Consider the following 18,615-nt stretch of genomic DNA (forward strand, 5'->3'; position numbering starts at 1 on the left):
CTCGTGGACTACCAAAATTAGAAGCTGCTGTGCAACATTGTCTGTCGTCCAGGTCTAAGCAGGTTTCTCGCACACACACACAACAGAACACACATCTTGGACAATGTCAGCGACAAGTTTCATGAATGAGAACGCAGCGTGACTCGGGAAAATGCCAAAGTCAAACACAACACAGAACGATTTCCAAACCCTTTTCTTCATCCGAACTATTTATGCAAGAAGCAAGAATTATGCAAAATTCCATCTTTAACCTCGTATCGATTACTTTTCGCAATAGAATATCAATTTTATTTGTTGCCCATGAACATTTGCCAAATAATCTTATTTTGTTTGTAAACAATTTTGTGATTTCTCGAGTTAAGCTGATGGGAAGCAGATGATCAAATTTCAACAAATTGATCGTTTGATTAATTTCGGTTTGTTTCTCGATTTAAATTGACTGACTGCCAATCATTCGATTTTTCTTCGAATTGGAGATTTTAGCTGTTGAAGAGCAGATGATCAAATTTCAACAACATTTTTTCTTCAGCTAATTTCTTTGGCTTTCTTTAAATAAATTGACTGAAAGTCAATCAGTACCTAGTTGCTTTGATTGCTTACTCTAGAAGTGGAGTATCAAAAAGTTAAGCATGTTTTTTACACTATGTTATATTGTGATTTAAATGGGTTGCATTTTATTTAACTTAACAAATTCAATATGTTGGTTTTGTTCCTCTGCAGAGGGCCATAGAGATTAAATATATTTGATGATTTCATTATTTTAGTTCATGTAAGCAAGTCTCTTTGAGCTTTCCTTAATGAATTGACTGACTTATTTTGAAAGTGTTTAAAAATCTCTTCATAAGCCAGAAAGAATAACAATTTTTATATTATATTTCGATTGTATTGTGATAATTGACTGGAAGTTAGTTTCTTCCCTTTATACATATGTGAAGTGGATCGAGAAAGTTAGTTTCGTCTCCTTATATGTATATATAAACATCGATTAGGAATCCCTTCGTCTCTTCAGATGCCTAAAAAGATAAGCACACTTTCGATTATTCTGTGATATTGTGAAAGAAAGAATAGCTAGGAAAGAATAGAATTCATTTCTTGTATTCAGATGTCCCAATATTCATTATCATATGATAATGTTCCAATGGGAATAAGTTTCTTTTCTTTATACCTGATAAAGTGGCTGGTTTCCTGAGAAACTGTCTGCATTACTTTCCCATAAGTGACTATGCTACTTTATGTTGCTCTATTGAAGCCTAAATATATAAAATTGTTTTCGACTATTCTTCGATATTCCGATTATCTTTATTAATCTACTTTTTATTCACTCTCGATGTCGAATATTATATTTCTGTATTATATCTTTAAAAGATGAACAAGTTCTCTGTAATGTTCTAACCTTAGGTGATTAAAAGTTAATTTCCCTTCTTCATTTAGGAGTTGCTTTTACTTTTTCGCTTTATACGACCATGTTGCTTTAATTCCGTTGCAGAGTCCTGAAAAGATCTACATCAAAGTAGTTGAGCTGGAGCCAAAGATCACAGCGCTGGGCGACAATTTTGACGACTCGCTGCAAATGCAACGTGAACACGATGAAACGCTGCGAAATCTACAGGTAATTCTCCCCAAGGGTAACTCTCATAGAAATCCCACTAAATAACTTCCCCATCTCAGAACCTGCCCGGTCCCATGGATGAGTTTGTGCAAAAAGCCGACAAATTACTCGCAAGCAAACGCATCAGCTCAGAGCTGGTCAATGCCATGGCCGACACACTGAACATCATCTGGCAAGACATATTGAATCTGCTGCAAGATCGCCAACACATTCTGCATCTGTGCACACAGTTTCACGACAAGATGACGCTGTGCTTCCGTCGCATGGATCAACTGGAGGAGGCGTGCAGCGAGTCGATGACACCCACAGATGTGGCGGGCGTGCAAGAGTTCCTCAACAAATTCAAGCAGCTGCGCATCGACATGCTGACTGGCGTCATGGCTGCGCTCAAGGATGGCAACGAGTTGCTCGCACAACTGCAAGAGCTGGAGAAGCTCGAGACACTGGACACCAGGCCGGAGCACATCAAACGCGATGCCACACGAGCGGTGCACCAGGTGCAACAATGGCTCGAGGCGCTGCACGATCGTCGCAATGCTTTGGAACTAGCTTGGCAGACGCGAAAGACGCAACTGGAACAGTGTTTGGCTCTAAAGCTGCTGGGACGCGAGCTCATCGAGCTGGAATCAGCGCTGCAGCAGGCCAGGCATGAGCTGAACTCCATGTACAGTTTAGGAGAGTGCGAGCACTCGGCCAACCAGACGCTGCTGAAGTATCGCGAGTGGAAGCAACAGGCGCTGCTGTTGCGCGATCGTGCTTTGAAGATCACACGCGCCAAGGAGAAGGTGCAAGCATCCGGACACTTGGCGGGCGAGGAAGCCTGCGCCAGAGCTTACGCTGTGCTCAGTGGTTGCACCGAGCATCTGGATATTGTGGATCAGCGCGAGCATTGGCTGCAACTGTCGCGTGACTTCTTTGCCAAGGCGGAGCATACGCTTAGCGTTCTAGAGAAACTCGAACTGGAGTTGGCCAGCGTCAAGTTGCCGCCGAATTCACCTGAGAGTTATGCCATGTATGCCAAAGTGTCGCGTGACGTGCGCAACTTCACGGAGGAGCCACTGCGTCTGGGTTACAGCATTCTAGATGAAGTGGGACGCACGCAGCCGGAGACGCAGGGCATTAAGCGTGTGCTCGATGAGCTGGAGAATCGCAAGGCATACATCGAGGGCATCTGTGCCAACAGCAGCGAGGATCACGAGCGAGTACAGCGTGCACTCAACGAGTTTCTGTCGCAACACAACGAGCTGCTTGCCTGGTTGCGTGCCTCGGGTCAGTTGCAGCTACAGCAGAGTGTCAACATGGGTCGCAATCTGCAGCAGGCGAAACAGTTTCTGTTGCAGCATCACGAACTCATGCAGGATCTGGAGGTAAGTCACGGTTGATGCGTTGCTACTAAGTAAGGAAACTTTACTCATGACAAACTTCGCTTGCAGATCAAAGGCGAACTCATCAATCTGCTGCTCGAATCGATTAAACAGCATCTGGAGTCATTGAGTCCGCAGGAACGTTACGATGTCGACTCCAAGGCGGAGGCATTGCACAAGCATTGGATTGAGCTGAAGGATTTGGTGTTGAAGCGCGTCGATTATGTGTCGCTGCTCATTGAGTTCTTCGAACAGGCCAACGAGCTCTCTAGTCAACTGGATCATCTGCAGCGACAGCTGCAACAGACACCAGACGAGCACAAGCTGCAGTTCCTACAGGCCACTTGGGCCAACATTGCCGGCAGCTATGCGGAACTCAAATCGTCCGGCCAGCGATTCATCAACTTGAAAGTCTGTATCGGTATCTATAACACATCCTCATCGTCATCCTCATCCTCCTTCTCATCGTGTATTTAGTTGGAATTCTCTAATGTCAGGCTAGAGCTTTGCATGCAATGCTTCGCTACACTTTAGTTTAGTATAGTTTCCATCTTTTTTTTTTTGTTGTACTAACCGCTGATGTCAGCTGCTGACAGCTTGCACATTTGCCAACGTCTGCCGCTGTCCATCAGATCCCGAGACCAACTCGCGACTCGTCCCAAACTGTCTCTAATATACTGTGCTGTTCCAACGTGATGCAACGTTTGCTATTTTTAGCATCGCGTCTGCGATTTGCAAAATAGTCGACATCTTGACGTGGATGCCGCAGCTTTGTTTATTTCCCTCAAAAAACATTTTTAATAGCTTCATCAGGAGGATTGTCATTTCAGTGCAGGGGGATAATCATAGAAAAGCTACGCGTTAAGCAGACAGGGATAATTTAGTGAATAGATAAATACATTAGATGCATCTCAAAAGACTTGCACTTGGAGGGGGACTAATGTTCTTAGAAGCAGATGAGTTCCTTAATGAATTAGGTAGAAGATAATTGCAGCAGGTGTTCGCTGCAAAATAGAATACACTGATTGAAATGAAAGATAATAGTTCAGTGAGAATAACGCTATTTTTAAAGAATTTTAAATAAGAAAAATGAAACAAATTATAAATGAAAGATAATAGTTCTGTAGAATTTTAAATATTAATTATTAATTAAAGGAAATATTATTTGACGACAAACTTTTGAATAGTTTAAAGTATATTTAAATAATTCTTTGGCGCAGATGTTGCGTGCGACACTATTAAATGAAAAAAAAAAAAATGTAACAAAAAATTTTAGCTCTTGATTGTGAAACAATTTATCGCTTTTTAAAGTAATTGCAAAAATTAACGAGTTTGTTCGTAATCCACAGAATTAACGAAAATATATCGAAAATTTTATCGTAAAACAGAAAAAATTCCCAAAATCAATCTCAGAACTATAAAAATAACCTTTACTTTAACGCGACAAATCCCGTCAGAAATAATCCATATTTGACTGAAAAATGTCAAATGAGTTGCAAATTTGCTGCTGTTTAAACATTATTGTAAAATATATAAGTTTTTAATTGAAAGTGCTCTGGAAATGACGTTGATAACTAGCAAACGCACTTGAATTGTCAATTTCAAGTGGATTTATAAAATTTGTAGATGAAATGTTTGGTAAACAAGTCACTTGAAGTTGAACAGAATTTGTACATTATGAAGTTTAATCATACATTCAACAAATTTATAGCAGTTAGTTCTGTTATGGTTACAAATTTGAAGCAATAAGCAGAGTAAAATGTTATAATTATGAACTCCAACTCGAGCAACTACACTTCAACTAAGTACATCTTTAGCTGCTTCCAACTTCTTTGTCAGCGTAATGCAATAACGATTATTGCTTCGCTTACTTGCAAGTATATTTTCCACCTGCGGCTCTCAGGGTACCAAGCTATTTCGCTTTCGATGATTGCAGCCAGCCAAGTCAGCTTGCAATTTCTGTTTGGCAAAGACAGCAGAAAAGACCCTGGTGCATAAATTGCATACAATATGCTTCAGTTTGGTCCTAACATACTCGAGCCATAAACATATATCAGGCAAAGACAACGCCATTTTTTCGCAGTTGCGAAAAAGAAATCGCAGGGTTAGCCGGGCAGAAAAAAAAGGGAAGAGCAGCAGCAAAGAGGGAAAGACAAAATTTTGAAATTAGAAAATTTGCTTGGCTGCCAACGCCTCGAGTCGAGTCGAGTCGCGTCTAGTTGAGTTGAGTTGAGTTGAGTCCATAAATAAAAGCAGGCAATTTGCGCCATTTGGCTATAGATAGAGAGAGCGAAAGAGGTTGGTCTGGTCTCTGGACTCTGATGCGGCAGAAGGCGACAGACCCTGGCCGCAGGCAGATGCGTGCCACGTGCCACGCGCTTTCCACGAATTTTCCAACTTGTCAGTCAGACACTTGAGGCAGACGTCGACGACCAAAAAGGCAAAACGCAAATCTCAAAATACAAAACTACAAAATATCAACCAAAAACACAAAAAAAAACAACACTAAAAGAAAACAGAAGAAAAGAGACAAGAACAGCAACTGATTTCATTTTATTTTTATGCTATTTTTATACGACATCACATTGGGCATCGCGTGTGCGTAGATTGTGGATCCATATCTCGAGACGAAATCCTCAGTGCAGGCAGTGGAAGAGACGCTGAACGGCTTCAGTAAGCGCCAGATCGACGTGACGAGCAGTTTGGAAAATTGGACAACGAACATTCAGGAGAAGCGTCAAGTCGAATATCTACTTGAGAAAGTCATGAGCGATAACGAGGAAGTAAGAGTAGCATTCAATAACATATCCAATTAAATATCTGACACGATTCTTTTGCCTTTTCAGACTGTGGCCAAGAGCACACAGGTGGATACCCAGCTGTATCCGGTGTTCAGCACTTCCAGCTTGGACTCGAAGCAGCTGCTGACGAGCACGAGAGAGAAGCTGTCGTTTGTCACCCAGGACATTGAGCGTGCCCAGGAGGAGATACAACAACGCATACAGACAACGCTGAGCATACAGACAAAGGATCAGCAATCGTTGTCGAAGATCGAGCAGGTGATCAATAATCTACGCATGCTGAAGGCAAAGCTCGATGGCATCAAGTACGACTATCGCACTTTGCTGGAGAGTGTGCTGCAATTCCTCGAGAACATTGTGCAGCTGCGTCAAGAGATCGATGCATATTTTGCACGACAACAAGCTGCATCCACAGCGGGATCATCTTCGGGTGTTGAACGTACTATAGCCGAGCATGAAAAATTCCGCGATCAGTGCATGGATAAATTTAGATCGTTAATCACACAATCCGAACTGCTGATCGATCGGGTGCGTGTCTTGGAGCCGCCGGGTGCTCGCGAAATCGACACTGATCGCATTTTGAAGTTGTTGGAGAATCTGCGCATTCACTTCGAGTCGAACAGCAGCGCCAGAATGTCGACACTGGAGCGTCTCGAGAAGCTCGAGCAATTCCGCAACGATCTCGATGACATCGATCGCAGTCTGGACAGCGTCAGCAAGCAATTGCACGATATTAATGGACAGAGTGTGGATAGTCTGGCCGCAGCCAAGACCACGTCGCTGGCATTTGAGTACTTTGAACGTACCATTGAGGTGAGTGAACTCTTTTCTTTTTCTTCCGTTAGCCTTTGGTAAGATTTTTTAAGTGCAGTGAATTTGTTTGGGTGTTAATCTTATGCGTGTACAACAACTACTCATCTTTTAGAGTTCTATGCCCAAGTTTATGAAACTGAAGTCGACGAAACGACATCAGCGACGCTGGGGCCAAACGTCAGCGCCAACGATCGAGGTAGCTCTCTAGAGAGGCATTCTCATAGATATTCATAGTATCTCTTGCACACACTGCATGTGGATGGCCTGTCACCCTGCCACCCTTTTACTTTCTCCTATTTTGGGTGGTCACAGCTCAGTTTCATATCGAGAATCGTTGCACAGCCTCGGCACATTCATCAAAATTTCCAAAAAACGCGTTGAGACATTTTCGAAAATAACTACAAATTCAGCTTTCAAAATGTTGCAGTTGTTGCTGTTGTTGCCTGTCAGCGGCGTTGAATGGACAGCGGCAGCTGTCGTTAGTTTGTAATTAAAAACTTGAGAAATACATCTTGTGTGCAGTGCCACAGATACAGATACAGCTACAGATACAGATACAGATACACAGCCTAGAGTCTTGAGATACCAAATTTAAACGCTTGCCACTTGGCTGCACTGCTCTTAGCTCTTAGCTCCGCATTTGCTGTTATAAATTGCTTTTGACGTTCTGAATTTTTTATGGATTTTTCACACACAACACAAAAGTATCTCTTAAGTTGTTTGCCTATTTGGTTGCTGCACTTGTGCGTGCTGCCCGAGTCGCTGTGTGTGTTTATTTGCCCAGACATTTGTTTTAGCTGCTTTTTAATGGGTTAATTAGACAGACAGAAAGAGAGAGATAGAGGGAAAGAGTTTTTGATATTTTTGGCACTCATTTTTTAATTCGCTTCTTTCACAACAGCTGCTTGAGAAGCGCATTGAAAAGTTTACCGAGACAACGAGCCAACAGCTGCTGATCAGCAACCCGGAAAGCGAGGCGTATGTTAAGGACGAGCTGCGCAAGCTCAACGACAAGTGGCAGAGCTTCAAGGAGCAGGTGAAGCAGAAACGAAAGAGCCTCAATCAGGCCAATGAATTCTTCGAGGTTGTCGAGAAAGTAAGTCTTTGAATATATGAATTTTTCGCCCACTAAAATACTTCTTCAACTTTACAGATCGATGCAGAGTACCGCGAAATCAGCTACTTCTACAATAGCGTCTCCAACAAGGTGCCGTATCTGCGCGATCCCGTCGAGGCCGCCAATCTGGTCAATGATATCGAAAAGTATGTGACCAGTCGGGAATCAGCGCTGCGCGCGAAGTTGGACAATGCTTCACAGTGTGCTCACGATATGAACAAAGTGTCCAGCTTGTACAACGACGTGATGAACATTTTCCAATCGTTCGTCAAGCTAAAGTTGGATATTAATATTGTCATTGAGCGTCTGAAGCAGGAGCAACGTCAGCGCGAACAACGCGAGCGTGAGGCACGCGATCAAGCCGAAAGAGATCAGGCAATACGCGAGGCCGAAGCACGCGAGCGTTTGGCACGTGAGGAGCAAACACGTCTGGAGGCGCAACGTCAGCAGGCGGCCATCGAGCAGGCACAGCGTGAGCTGGCTGCTAGGCAGTTATCACTACGTGAGCAAGCGGTGCGCGAGGAGGAGGCACGCTTGCAGGCGGTGCGCGAACAGGCAGCAAGAGAGCAGTTAGCGAGGGAGCAAGCTGCGCGCGAGGAGGAACAACGCATCCAGACATTGCGTGATATTGCCAAGCGCGAGGAGGAGCTCCGACTGCAGTCGTTGCGTGAGGAGGAGGCACGTCTGCAAACGAAACGCGAGGAAGAGATACGCATCAAGCGTGAGGAGGAGTTGCGCCTCAAGCGCGAAGAGGAATCACGCCAGAAACGTGAAGAGGAATCGAGACAGAAGCGCGAGGAAGAATCACGCATTCAACGCGAGGAGATTACACGGTTGCAAACACTGCGCGATCAGGTGGATCAGCAGCGCATTGTCACCGAGAACATACGCAAGGATATCCAGGTGAATCAGATCTTCACCGAGCTGCGCTACGCTTCGCCTCTGTTCGTGCGTCCGCTGAAGGATGCCTTGACACGCGAGGGCGATCGCTTTGTGTTCGAGTGCGAAGTCACTGGCACCCCAGAGCCGAGTGTGGAATGGTTCAAGGATGGCATCAGCATACAGAGCAATGCTGACTATAAAACCAGCTTCGACAAGGGCATTTGTCGCCTGGTCATCGAGGAGACCTTTGCCGCCGACACCGCTCGCTTCAGCTGCCGTGCCTCCAATCTGGTGGGCACCTGTGATACGAATGCCACACTTACGGTGCGTGAAAATGCCGCCGAGCTGCAGCTGGTGCCGCCTCGCATTGTGCGCTTCCTCGAGAGTGGCAAGGCCACCGAAGGCACCTCCTTCCAGTTCAGTTGTGTGGTCAGCGGTGTTCCTCTCCCCACTGTGCAGTGGTTTAAGAACGACAAGTGCATCGATGATTCGCAGGATTATGTCATCAGCTACAACAATGGCGAGGCGACGTTGCGCTTCGAAGAAGTCTTCCTTGAGGATGATGCGGTTTACACCTGCAGCGCCTCCAATCCCACGGGCATTGAACACTGCTCAGCTAGTCTCATTGTAGAACGTGAGTCTTAAGCAACTTAATTGTAAAGTATTGTATTGTAATATTCTTTTGCCTTTGCAGCTTTGGAGCCCACTGAGTTGCCCTGCTTTAAGTTGCCACTGCAGAATGCCATGGCACGCGTTGGCCAGAAGATCAAGTTGGAGGCTTTGGTCTCGGGCATTCCCAAGCCAGATATTTACTGGCTACACAATGGCAAACCCTTCCAGCCACGCGACCTCAAAGTGAGTACAAATAAGCAATGGAAAAGACTGAGTAATTTTAAGTTGAATGAACTTTTGAGTATTTAATTGAATAATATGCATAATAGAGATCGTTTGGATGTGGAAATATTTAGAAAATTTGTGGTAGAAAAATCGTATAATGAAATATGTTTGCAAATTTATTTATTTATATTATATATATGTAGTTAAGTAATAATATAAGATTACTGCCTTAACTTAAGGGTAGAATAGAGCTACATATGAAGGTCTCTGACTAGAATGTTTGAATACTATTTTCAAGAAGACTAGAAATATCTCTTTATACTATAACCTAGTGAAGAAAGCAATATATAATTCAACTATTGATAGAAACATCATGTTGTGGCTGAAAATATTTCAATAGGAATCCATGCATGCCTTTTTTAATGATTAGCATATGAAAGATTTATAGTATACTTTTAGAAACATTGTCTACAATAGACTGAGTAGAATAGTTTACTTTTCCAAAATCAATTCAAGAACTGTTGCCAATCACAAGCATATAAGATTTTCAACTCCTTTGAGTCGTCTGGTGCAGACTGCTCGCATTCTGCAATTCGTTTGGGAAAATACACACAAAAATTGCAAATAATAAAAATGGCACAGAGTACAATTCCCTCGGTCGCAAAGTTCGATCGGTCGATGGCGCGATCTCGCAATGATATATGCATACATTAAACATTAATAAATATACGTATTCAGATATAGAGAAGAGAAAGCTATGTATATGCAAGTGTATAAACAAAATCTTTGCGCTGTTCCAGCAAAAAAGCAGTGAACACATTTTATGTGGTGGGCGTTGTGTGTGTATGTGTGTGTGTGCGATGTATTGGCAGAATCTGGCGAATAGTTCCAAAAAAGATATTCAATGAACATGGTTTTTGCTGACGTCAACATTGCGTAGCTTGAGAGGGGAGGGGTGCACATCCGGAGATGCGGGGAGGGGGATGTACATCATTAGCATCATTAGAAAGATCTTATTGCAAAAACCCGAAATACAAAATGTAAATTCAAGGCAAATGCGAAAATGATTTAAAAATACGCCGACGCATACAGCATACACTGCACTACGTGGCAATTGAGGCGTCTGTTAATGTTTTGCTGTAGCTGTTGCTGTTGCAGTTGCAATACTATAAATTACAAGAAAATGCAACCAGCCGTGGGGCATCCATTGCGAATCCAATTCACCACAGTCATCGTGGTTTTTTTTGTACGGGGATGTTGCGGTTCTTGGATCGTAGCCTCCTCAGATCGTGGGCGCTGTCAGGCAATTTGTTTATTGTGGGCGCCGTACAATCTATACTATATACTATACACAATGTATATACGAGTATGTTGCTACTATATGCTATAAATGCTGAAAATTATTTCATTTTGATTTTCATCGCGAAAAGCGCTTTTTGGCAGCTTTGCAAAATGATTTCATTGCCCGCTCCTCACTTTAATTGCCCGTCTTTGACAAAACCGAAAACCAAAAACGCAATGATCTCATTTTTGTCCGATTTAAGAAACATCTCTACAATTAAACAATTAAGCTTATTGTATTTGTAATTGTGCCATTATTGCTACGATCGATATTATTGTTTCGATTCGAAACAACACCTGTGCAGCACTCTTCGAGCTTCCTGCAATTTGGAGCAACAACAAAAGCGGGGCGCTGGCAGTTTCCCGCTTTTGTTTTTTTGGAAAATAAACAGCACGTCAGCACGGCAAATATGAGACTAGACACACAACATTGTAGTAAAGACTCCCGCACCGGATAAAGATCGGGAGAGGGAGAGAGAGGGGGGCTTTGGGGGATCGCACATCCGCGCGCCACAACATAAATAAGTTGAGATGGGTGTAAAATGAAAATTGAATGGCCAACAAGTGAATTAAATGTGGTCGGAAAAATCAACTAGTCAAAATAGATACGCTGTAAAGAAAACTATATTCTAAACACGTACTCTAGTGCATATACCCCTTACTATTTAGATACAGGGTATTGCAAGTGCGAGCACATAAAGTGCCGAGCATTGAAATTGAAAGCATTAGCCTGGCCATAAGCTGAAAATTGAATATACTAGCAGCCGAAAGTCAACAGACGACGGCCTCGTCTCGCCATCTTTTATATTCACCACATGGTGAATAGACACTCGAGTCAGTCGGTGGTCAAAACATTTCAATATTTTTGTTCGACTTTTTCAACTTTCAGTACGAAAACGGTCGCGTTACGCTAATAATCCCACAAGCGTATCCAAACGACGCCGGATCCTACGTGTTGAGTGCTAAAAATCTAGCTGGCGAGGCATACAGCCATTGCAACATCATTGTCAAGGGACGCCTGCCAAACGAGACGTCCGATTCCGAGATGGCCAGCGACATCGAACCCATTCGTCCGGCCGTCCACATGCCCCTCAAGGATGTCTCCATGTTCGAGGGCAAACCCGTGCGCCTGGACTGCGTGATTGTCGGACAACCCGAACCGGAGGTCATCTGGTATCACAACGAACGTCCGGTGAAGGAGTCTGCTGATGTGCAGCTTCTATTCCAGGGCGATCGCTGTTCGCTCTTCATACAGGAGGTGTATCAGGAGGATGCGGGCAACTACAAAGTGGTGGCCATCAATTCGGCTGGCGAAACGTCGAGTAGTTGCGAACTGAAGGTCACGCCGTTGAACATCGCTGAGCCAGCCACTAGGGCACAAGCTGAACGTCAGTCTATGCCCAAGGATGCGCAGCCCAAGTTCGAACGTTTGCTCTCAGATGCGCTCGCCGATGAGGGCGAACAGGTGGTGCTGGAGGTGCAGGCTAGTGGCGATCAACCGTTGCGCGCTCAGTGGTATTTGACCAACAAGGAGTTGCAGCTGAACGAACGCGTCACGACGCAATCAAATCCCGAGGCAGGCATCTTTAAGCTCATACTGAACAATGTGGAGGCCAATGACAAGGGCGTCTACACGGTGAAGGTATCCAACAATGCTGGCGATGCCAAGTGCTTCTCACATTTGATTGTCAAGTCCGTCAACATGCCAGAGAATCGTCGCGGTAGTCAATCATCAGTGGAGATCGTTGAGCGTCATCTGTGTCCCGAGTTCAAGGAGCTGTTCAGCGATAAGCAGGCGCAGATCGATGATGTGGTCAAGTTCGAGTGCATTGTGGTGGGCAAACCGACGCCCAAGGTGCATTGGTATTTCAACGATCAGCCAGTGCATGGTCACAACTTTTTGGTTTCCACCAGCGGTGATCGTCAAGTCCTCACCATACAGCAGTTAACACACGATGCTGTGGGCAAAATCAGCTGTGTGGCCGAGAACGAGGCGGGCAAAGCCACCTGTGTGGCCTTCCTCAACATCATTGGCAGCGGTCTGCCTGCCTCCAGTGATGTGCAAACCATGACCCAGGAGCATAATACCGAATCATCGAGAGTGACCATCAAGAAGCAAACGTTTACCACCACCTCGACATCGCAGGTTAATTCCTACGAAGGAAATGTGCCACAGACCGAGGTGCATCACTCCTCAGCGCACATTGATCAGTCGCTCAAGCAGCTAGGACAACAGCGACCCGAGATTGTCGAGAGTCATCACTACCAGGAGCTGCACAAGAGCAAGGAGATGAGCAGCCCCAGTGTACAACAGAAATCCTTTACACTCGTTCAGTCCTCCAACGGTGTGCCAGCTTTACCTGATTCGCCGACGCGTCTCCGCAAGGAGATTGCACCACGTTTCACCACCCCGCTGACCGGTAAAATTGTGGATCAGGGCGCCAATGTGAGCATGGAGGCAATCTACGATGGTTTTCCTTCGCCCGAAATTAAGGTTGAGAAGAATGGCGATCAATTGTTTGACAATGAGCACACTAAGATTTCCAACAAATTCAATCGCGTCACCATTGAGTTGAAGGAAGTGAATGTGGCCGATGCTGGACGTTATGCGGTGACTGCTTCCAACACGGTGGGTCAATCCACCAGCACTGCCGATCTGGTTGTTAAAAGTGAGTAGAAGCAATCTTTATCAAAATACTAATTAGGGCATAAAGTTCCTTTCGCATATTTAAATGAATTCTAGGAATTTGCATTTAGGATTTATGTATATAAATTCTAGAGCATCCTTTCTTCTGAATTCAAATTTTTTTAAACAAAGATATTTTTACACAATGTAGAAGGTTGTCACATTGTATTGAAGCACTACTATAGAATATGTTCTTGCAGTTTTCCCCTTCGTTAGATTTAATTTAAATTTAATTAAATTCTTAAACAAATAATTAAAGTGAAGGGATTAGTTCCACTGTCTGTCTGTCGTCACCTTTTCGGTCGAACGAATTATTATTATATAAAGTCTAGAGATTCCTTTTTTCTCATATCAAAAAAATAACATAATGTTGATTAATTTCACACACATAGTTCTTATTTTGTTTACTATATTATTTATTTCAAAGATTTCATCAATCAAATAAAAGGCTAAAGTGCCTTTCACAGTTTTCCACAGTCTGTTAGTCCACAGCTTTTTTGTTCAAGCGATTTTTGGGAATTCTTCTTAGGGGATTACATAAATAAAAGAGCATCCTTTGTTCTGAAATTAAAAGTGTTGCACAAAGATTTAATATGTTCGCATATACATTACTATGTATGTATATTGTAGATCATTTTTAGCTTTTCTTTAAATATGAATAAATATTAATACACAAACGAAACAAATGAATAATATAAAGGAGTATAAGCTCTCCTCCGATTGTCTTTCCCACAGTTTTTTTTTCTTAGAGCGAATCTTTCTAAGTAATATAGATAAAATGCCATATAATATCGTTCCAACTAGATCTCGTCTGACAATGCAGTTTATTTACTTTCTGTCTCTCAATCTCTTTTGTTATGATCTTAATAATTGATTAGGCAATTTCTCAGAATTATAACGAGCGAGTAGATCATTCGAATTGGGTCGGACATATGGCCTATATCGTGTGTCAATATCTGCGGGGCACATCAATCAGCTTGGGGAGCATTAAAGTGTCATTGTCGGGGGCGTCAATAGATCTTTAAACGTCAATGCCGCCAGTTTTGCCATATTGATGAGTTTTTAGGTGGCGTTTTTCGCAGTTTTCATTTTCATGTTTGTGTTTTTGTTTATGTTCAGAAAAGATGGCCCCCAAAAGGGGAAGACGCCATAAGAAAAAAAATGTGCCTTACAGAATTTTCAATTTATAAATATTTTTTCTCGTCAAAGGAACAGTCTGTGGGACTGTGTTTTGAAAAATGGGCAATAATTATGTAAATTCCGTAGAACACAAGTTGTATTTTAGATGAACATAGAGTTCGCGGATTTTTGTCGTCTTGTGTGGTTTTCGTTCTGGCCGAGATGAGGCGAGAGTATTCTGTATTAGTTCTGGCTGAAATCTGTTTTAAATTATACATATATATTTTTACTGCTGGCTGTCTACACGAATTACTCATTATGGCTGATCGTCGTGCTCTTGGACGTGTGTACAACAAGTAAATTATTTGGCGATCTTTTGAGATCTGCTGTTGCAATGACACAAAAAAGCAGAATATTTATTTTCATTTTCGGTTTGTCTGTTGTGGCTTTGTATTGAAAGTGGATTGCAATGACAGACAACCACACAACATATGTTTGTGTGTGCTGAGCACACGATCCACAATTCTTGAACTACATAATAGTAATGACGCCTTCTTCTCTCCCTTGCAGAGACCATCTTTCCGCCAGTCTTCGGTCGACGTTTGCAGGCGCAGGTTAGCAAAAAGGGCGAGAAATTGATCATGGAAGTGGAGGTGACAGGATTGCCAGAGCCAACAGTGACGTGGCTAAAGGATGACAAGCCCATTAAGGAGGCTGGACTGTCCGAGCATCGTCTGCTTGCCCAAGGCAACTCATACAAGCTAATCATCGAGAGAGGTGAGTTGCAGTCCCGAACTTATATTCACTTACTTTATATTTGTATGCCCTTCTCTAGCTAAAACCTCCGACTCGGGCAAGTATATGGTGAAGGCGACAAATGCTGGCGGCGAGGCCAAGAGCATCGCTGACTGCGCCATACTCGAACCATCGCCGGAGCGTATGCAGGAGGTGGTCAAGACGATTGTTTACGAGACAACACCGGCGACAAGTGAATTCAAAACTGAAGTAAGTCTGCATGTGCTCAATATCTAAACTCTACTATCTCTACATGACTGCAACTCGAAATCTAATCTATCTATCTATCGATCCCCCACCTACATATGCTATATAACTTTCTATCTGAACTGTCAAATCTATTTATTCTATATTTATACATATTTCTCTTCGATTTGTTACGTTTATATTTGACATGATTTATATATACCATATATACATACTATATTTATAATAAACAAATATTGTGAATTCTCTTCTCTCATGATTTCGACGTTGTTCGTTTCGCTTTGCTCATGACAACCATACACCACAACCACACCAAATACATCTCTCCATTTGGGTTATCAAAATAAAATACACACATTTGCATATCAGAACCAGTTCAATAAAGAGCCACAGTCATATCAGACAAATCAGAGCGATGCAACCACTGCCAATGATCTGCATGGTCTCTCCGAATCGAAAGTGATCACTGAGCATCGTTGCACCACCGAGGCAACGATACGTCTAGAGCACAAATCGAACTATCTCGACCTGCCCGAGCTGACAGCGCGTCCCAAGACACCCATCACCAACAACAACAACAACAATAACACTGCCAGCATGGATCACACCGATAGCACACAAACGACCAGCTTCCAGACTGGCATCACACCACCACAACAACAACAACAACAACCACCACAACAACAAGTCCCACCGCCTGTGCCACCCAAGCCCTGTGCGCCTGTTGTGGCCACCTCCTTTGGCCAGTCCGAGCAACCGCCGCAGATGCAGACCCAAATCAATACCCGATACGAGAGCAGCACCAGCGAACACAAAACCTCCTCGTCCTTTGAGTATTTCAAGAAAATGGATGAGGAAACCATTACACAACGACCCAAGCCACTGGCTCAGAAGCCCATCGAGACGGTGGTACGCAAACCACAAGCGCAATCATTGGCCGAGGAATTGCGAAGCATGAATCTGATACCCGGAGCACCGCCAGAGTTTTGCTACACACCCAAGGGTGAGGTGCAAGCACCGCGGGTGCCGCTTATACAGGACAAGATCAAGATACTTGAGGAGGTGCAGCCAAAGGAGACACCACCACAGGGTGGTGTTCCCGTCTTTCCGCTGCCCATGAATCTGCAGAGCGTGCAACACGAGACAACAATGACTAAAGAGGTCAAGGTGGAATACGGTCAGCCAATTCTGCGTCCTGCGGCAATGCTTGCGACGCCCGCACAGCAAAACCCACGTTCGCCATCGCCAAAGCCATCAGCTGAAGGTGTGGCCATGTCCAAGCTGTGGACTCCAGCAGGTGTCAGCGGTTACTCAAGCGATGTGGAGCAAAAGTCTGAGAAGCAGACCATTATCACCAAGCTGGCAACTCCCACGCCCACCAAGGAGCTGAATGCTCCATTCCTGGTGCAGCAGGTGGCCAAGACCATAACGCCAGCAACACCTCCGACTCCAGCACCCACGCCAGTCACTCGTCTGGTCAACATCGAGCTGGAGCCAGGCACCCCACCAGAGATCTGCTTTGCACCGAAGCCGCAAGCGGAGGAGGTGCGACGTCATTCGCTAGTCGAGTCGATGGAACAGAAACTAGAACAAAATCTCGTGCAGGGACCCAGCAAAGTGTTGCCCCATTCGGTGCCCACTTTAACGCCCGCTGCGGCACCACTCAAGCCCAATGGCTCCATCTATCGGCCACCGCCACCAGTGATGCCCAATCGTCTGGGTCCCAGCTATGAAAGTGACTATGAGAGCGATCGTTACAAGTACAGTGGCAGCGAATCGGATGAGCCACGTGCTCGCCAGCAACAGGCTACGATGGAGACATCGTTCAAGTCCAGCGGCTATGCTGCCGACACCGAGGAACACTCGAGCTATCGCAAGTCGGAAACCAGCTTCTACGAGACGAAGTCTTCGTCTTCGACAACAACAGCGCCACCCAAGTTGCAACCTGAGCCACCAGCTAAGATCTACTTTACGCCTCAGGCTCAGCCTCAGCCACAGCATCAGAATCAGCAATCGTCGAGTTACAGCCAGGAGGCGAAGGTTCGCATAGATCAATCTGAGATCAATCAATCTTAACTATCTGTTGTTGTCCTTGTCGTTGTCGTTGTTATGTGTAGCACTTGGAAACTGGCAAAGCCATTTTCCTATCCTCTCTGCAAAAAGCCTCTGTATTGTTGTGCTCTCGTCTCCTTTATCTGTGTGTTGTCCTCTCCTTGTCTAACCCTGTTCATAAGCTCGCTTGCCCCTAACCCTATATTGCTCTTACTCTTACTCGCTCATTCCGCCAAAGATCTACAAATCATCAAGTTCATCGTATGCCATTATAGTAAAGCGATTTGTTTGTGCTTCCATTTGTTATGCTTCTACTTATAACCTTATAAATAAGTTATTGAAAACTAAATGCAACAATATGAGTAGGAAATAAAATTATGGTAATTTGTTTGAAGACTTAAGATAGAGTACACTAACTCTGTACTTATATGAAGAGGAACATGATTATATTGCTTCCTTTTAAGTTACAATCAAAAACCTTTTCAAATGACAGTAGAAAAGATAATTCTGCAATTCAATTAGAATAGTATAGTTAGTCGTAATATAAAAATTATAAATTAATAGTCATACAATAACTTTACAACTTAGTTTGAGTTGTGAATTCAGAAGTTTTATAAAATAAGCAAAATCACTTAAACACAATTCATTGAAGCAGTCAGATTTTTTTTTGATATCAGCAAATCTTTAGAACTAATATTCATTAAAATGGATAGATTAGCTCCATTTGCTTTGCATGAAAAAATAATTATTGCTTTATTTTGTTGTATTATAAAGTGAGTTAACTTATTTAAGACTTTCTTCTAAGTGTTTTGCATTGTTATACATTGTATTGTAATCCATTTCTCGCTCAAGTATTTAATCTGTTTCATGCATCTGTCTGTTTTTTAATCTGCGTTGTTGTTCCTTGTTCATTTGAATGTTTCTCTATTGAATGTGATCATCCGAAAATAATATCAAACCGCATTTCTTTCGCAGAACTACAAATACAGCTC

At 43.6% G+C, this 18,615-nt stretch overlaps 1 protein-coding gene across 4 annotated transcripts in view; it reads left to right on the top strand.

The window, feature by feature from the left end:
- Positions 1-18,615, top strand: part of LOC133840248 (titin) — a 34,347-nt gene that overhangs the window by 12,230 nt on the left and 3,502 nt on the right. For 2 of the 4 annotated variants that reach the window (XM_062271968.1, XM_062271969.1), the window contains exons 3-14: positions 1,487-1,609; positions 1,669-2,976; positions 3,043-3,384; positions 5,580-5,756; positions 5,820-6,587; positions 7,489-7,683; positions 7,741-9,220; positions 9,281-9,441; positions 11,654-13,433; positions 15,140-15,346; positions 15,405-15,574; positions 18,599-18,615. The exon at positions 18,599-18,615 is cut by the window's right edge and continues 1,406 nt beyond it. In XM_062271968.1, coding sequence (XP_062127952.1) covers positions 1,487-1,609; positions 1,669-2,976; positions 3,043-3,384; positions 5,580-5,756; positions 5,820-6,587; positions 7,489-7,683; positions 7,741-9,220; positions 9,281-9,441; positions 11,654-13,433; positions 15,140-15,346; positions 15,405-15,574; positions 18,599-18,615 — 6,728 coding nt within the window. Of the gene's footprint in view, positions 1-1,486; positions 1,610-1,668; positions 2,977-3,042; positions 3,385-5,579; positions 5,757-5,819; positions 6,588-6,699; positions 6,784-7,488; positions 7,684-7,740; positions 9,221-9,280; positions 9,442-11,653; positions 13,434-15,139; positions 15,347-15,404; positions 15,575-15,940; positions 17,612-18,598 lie in introns of all 4 variants that reach the window. The other 2 variants (XM_062271966.1, XM_062271967.1) reach the window with 2 other exon arrangements.

The sequence above is a fragment of the Drosophila sulfurigaster genome, chromosome 3, assembly GCF_023558435.1.
Source record: "Drosophila sulfurigaster albostrigata strain 15112-1811.04 chromosome 3, ASM2355843v2, whole genome shotgun sequence".
NCBI classification, from domain to species: Eukaryota; Metazoa; Arthropoda; class Insecta; order Diptera; family Drosophilidae; genus Drosophila; species Drosophila sulfurigaster.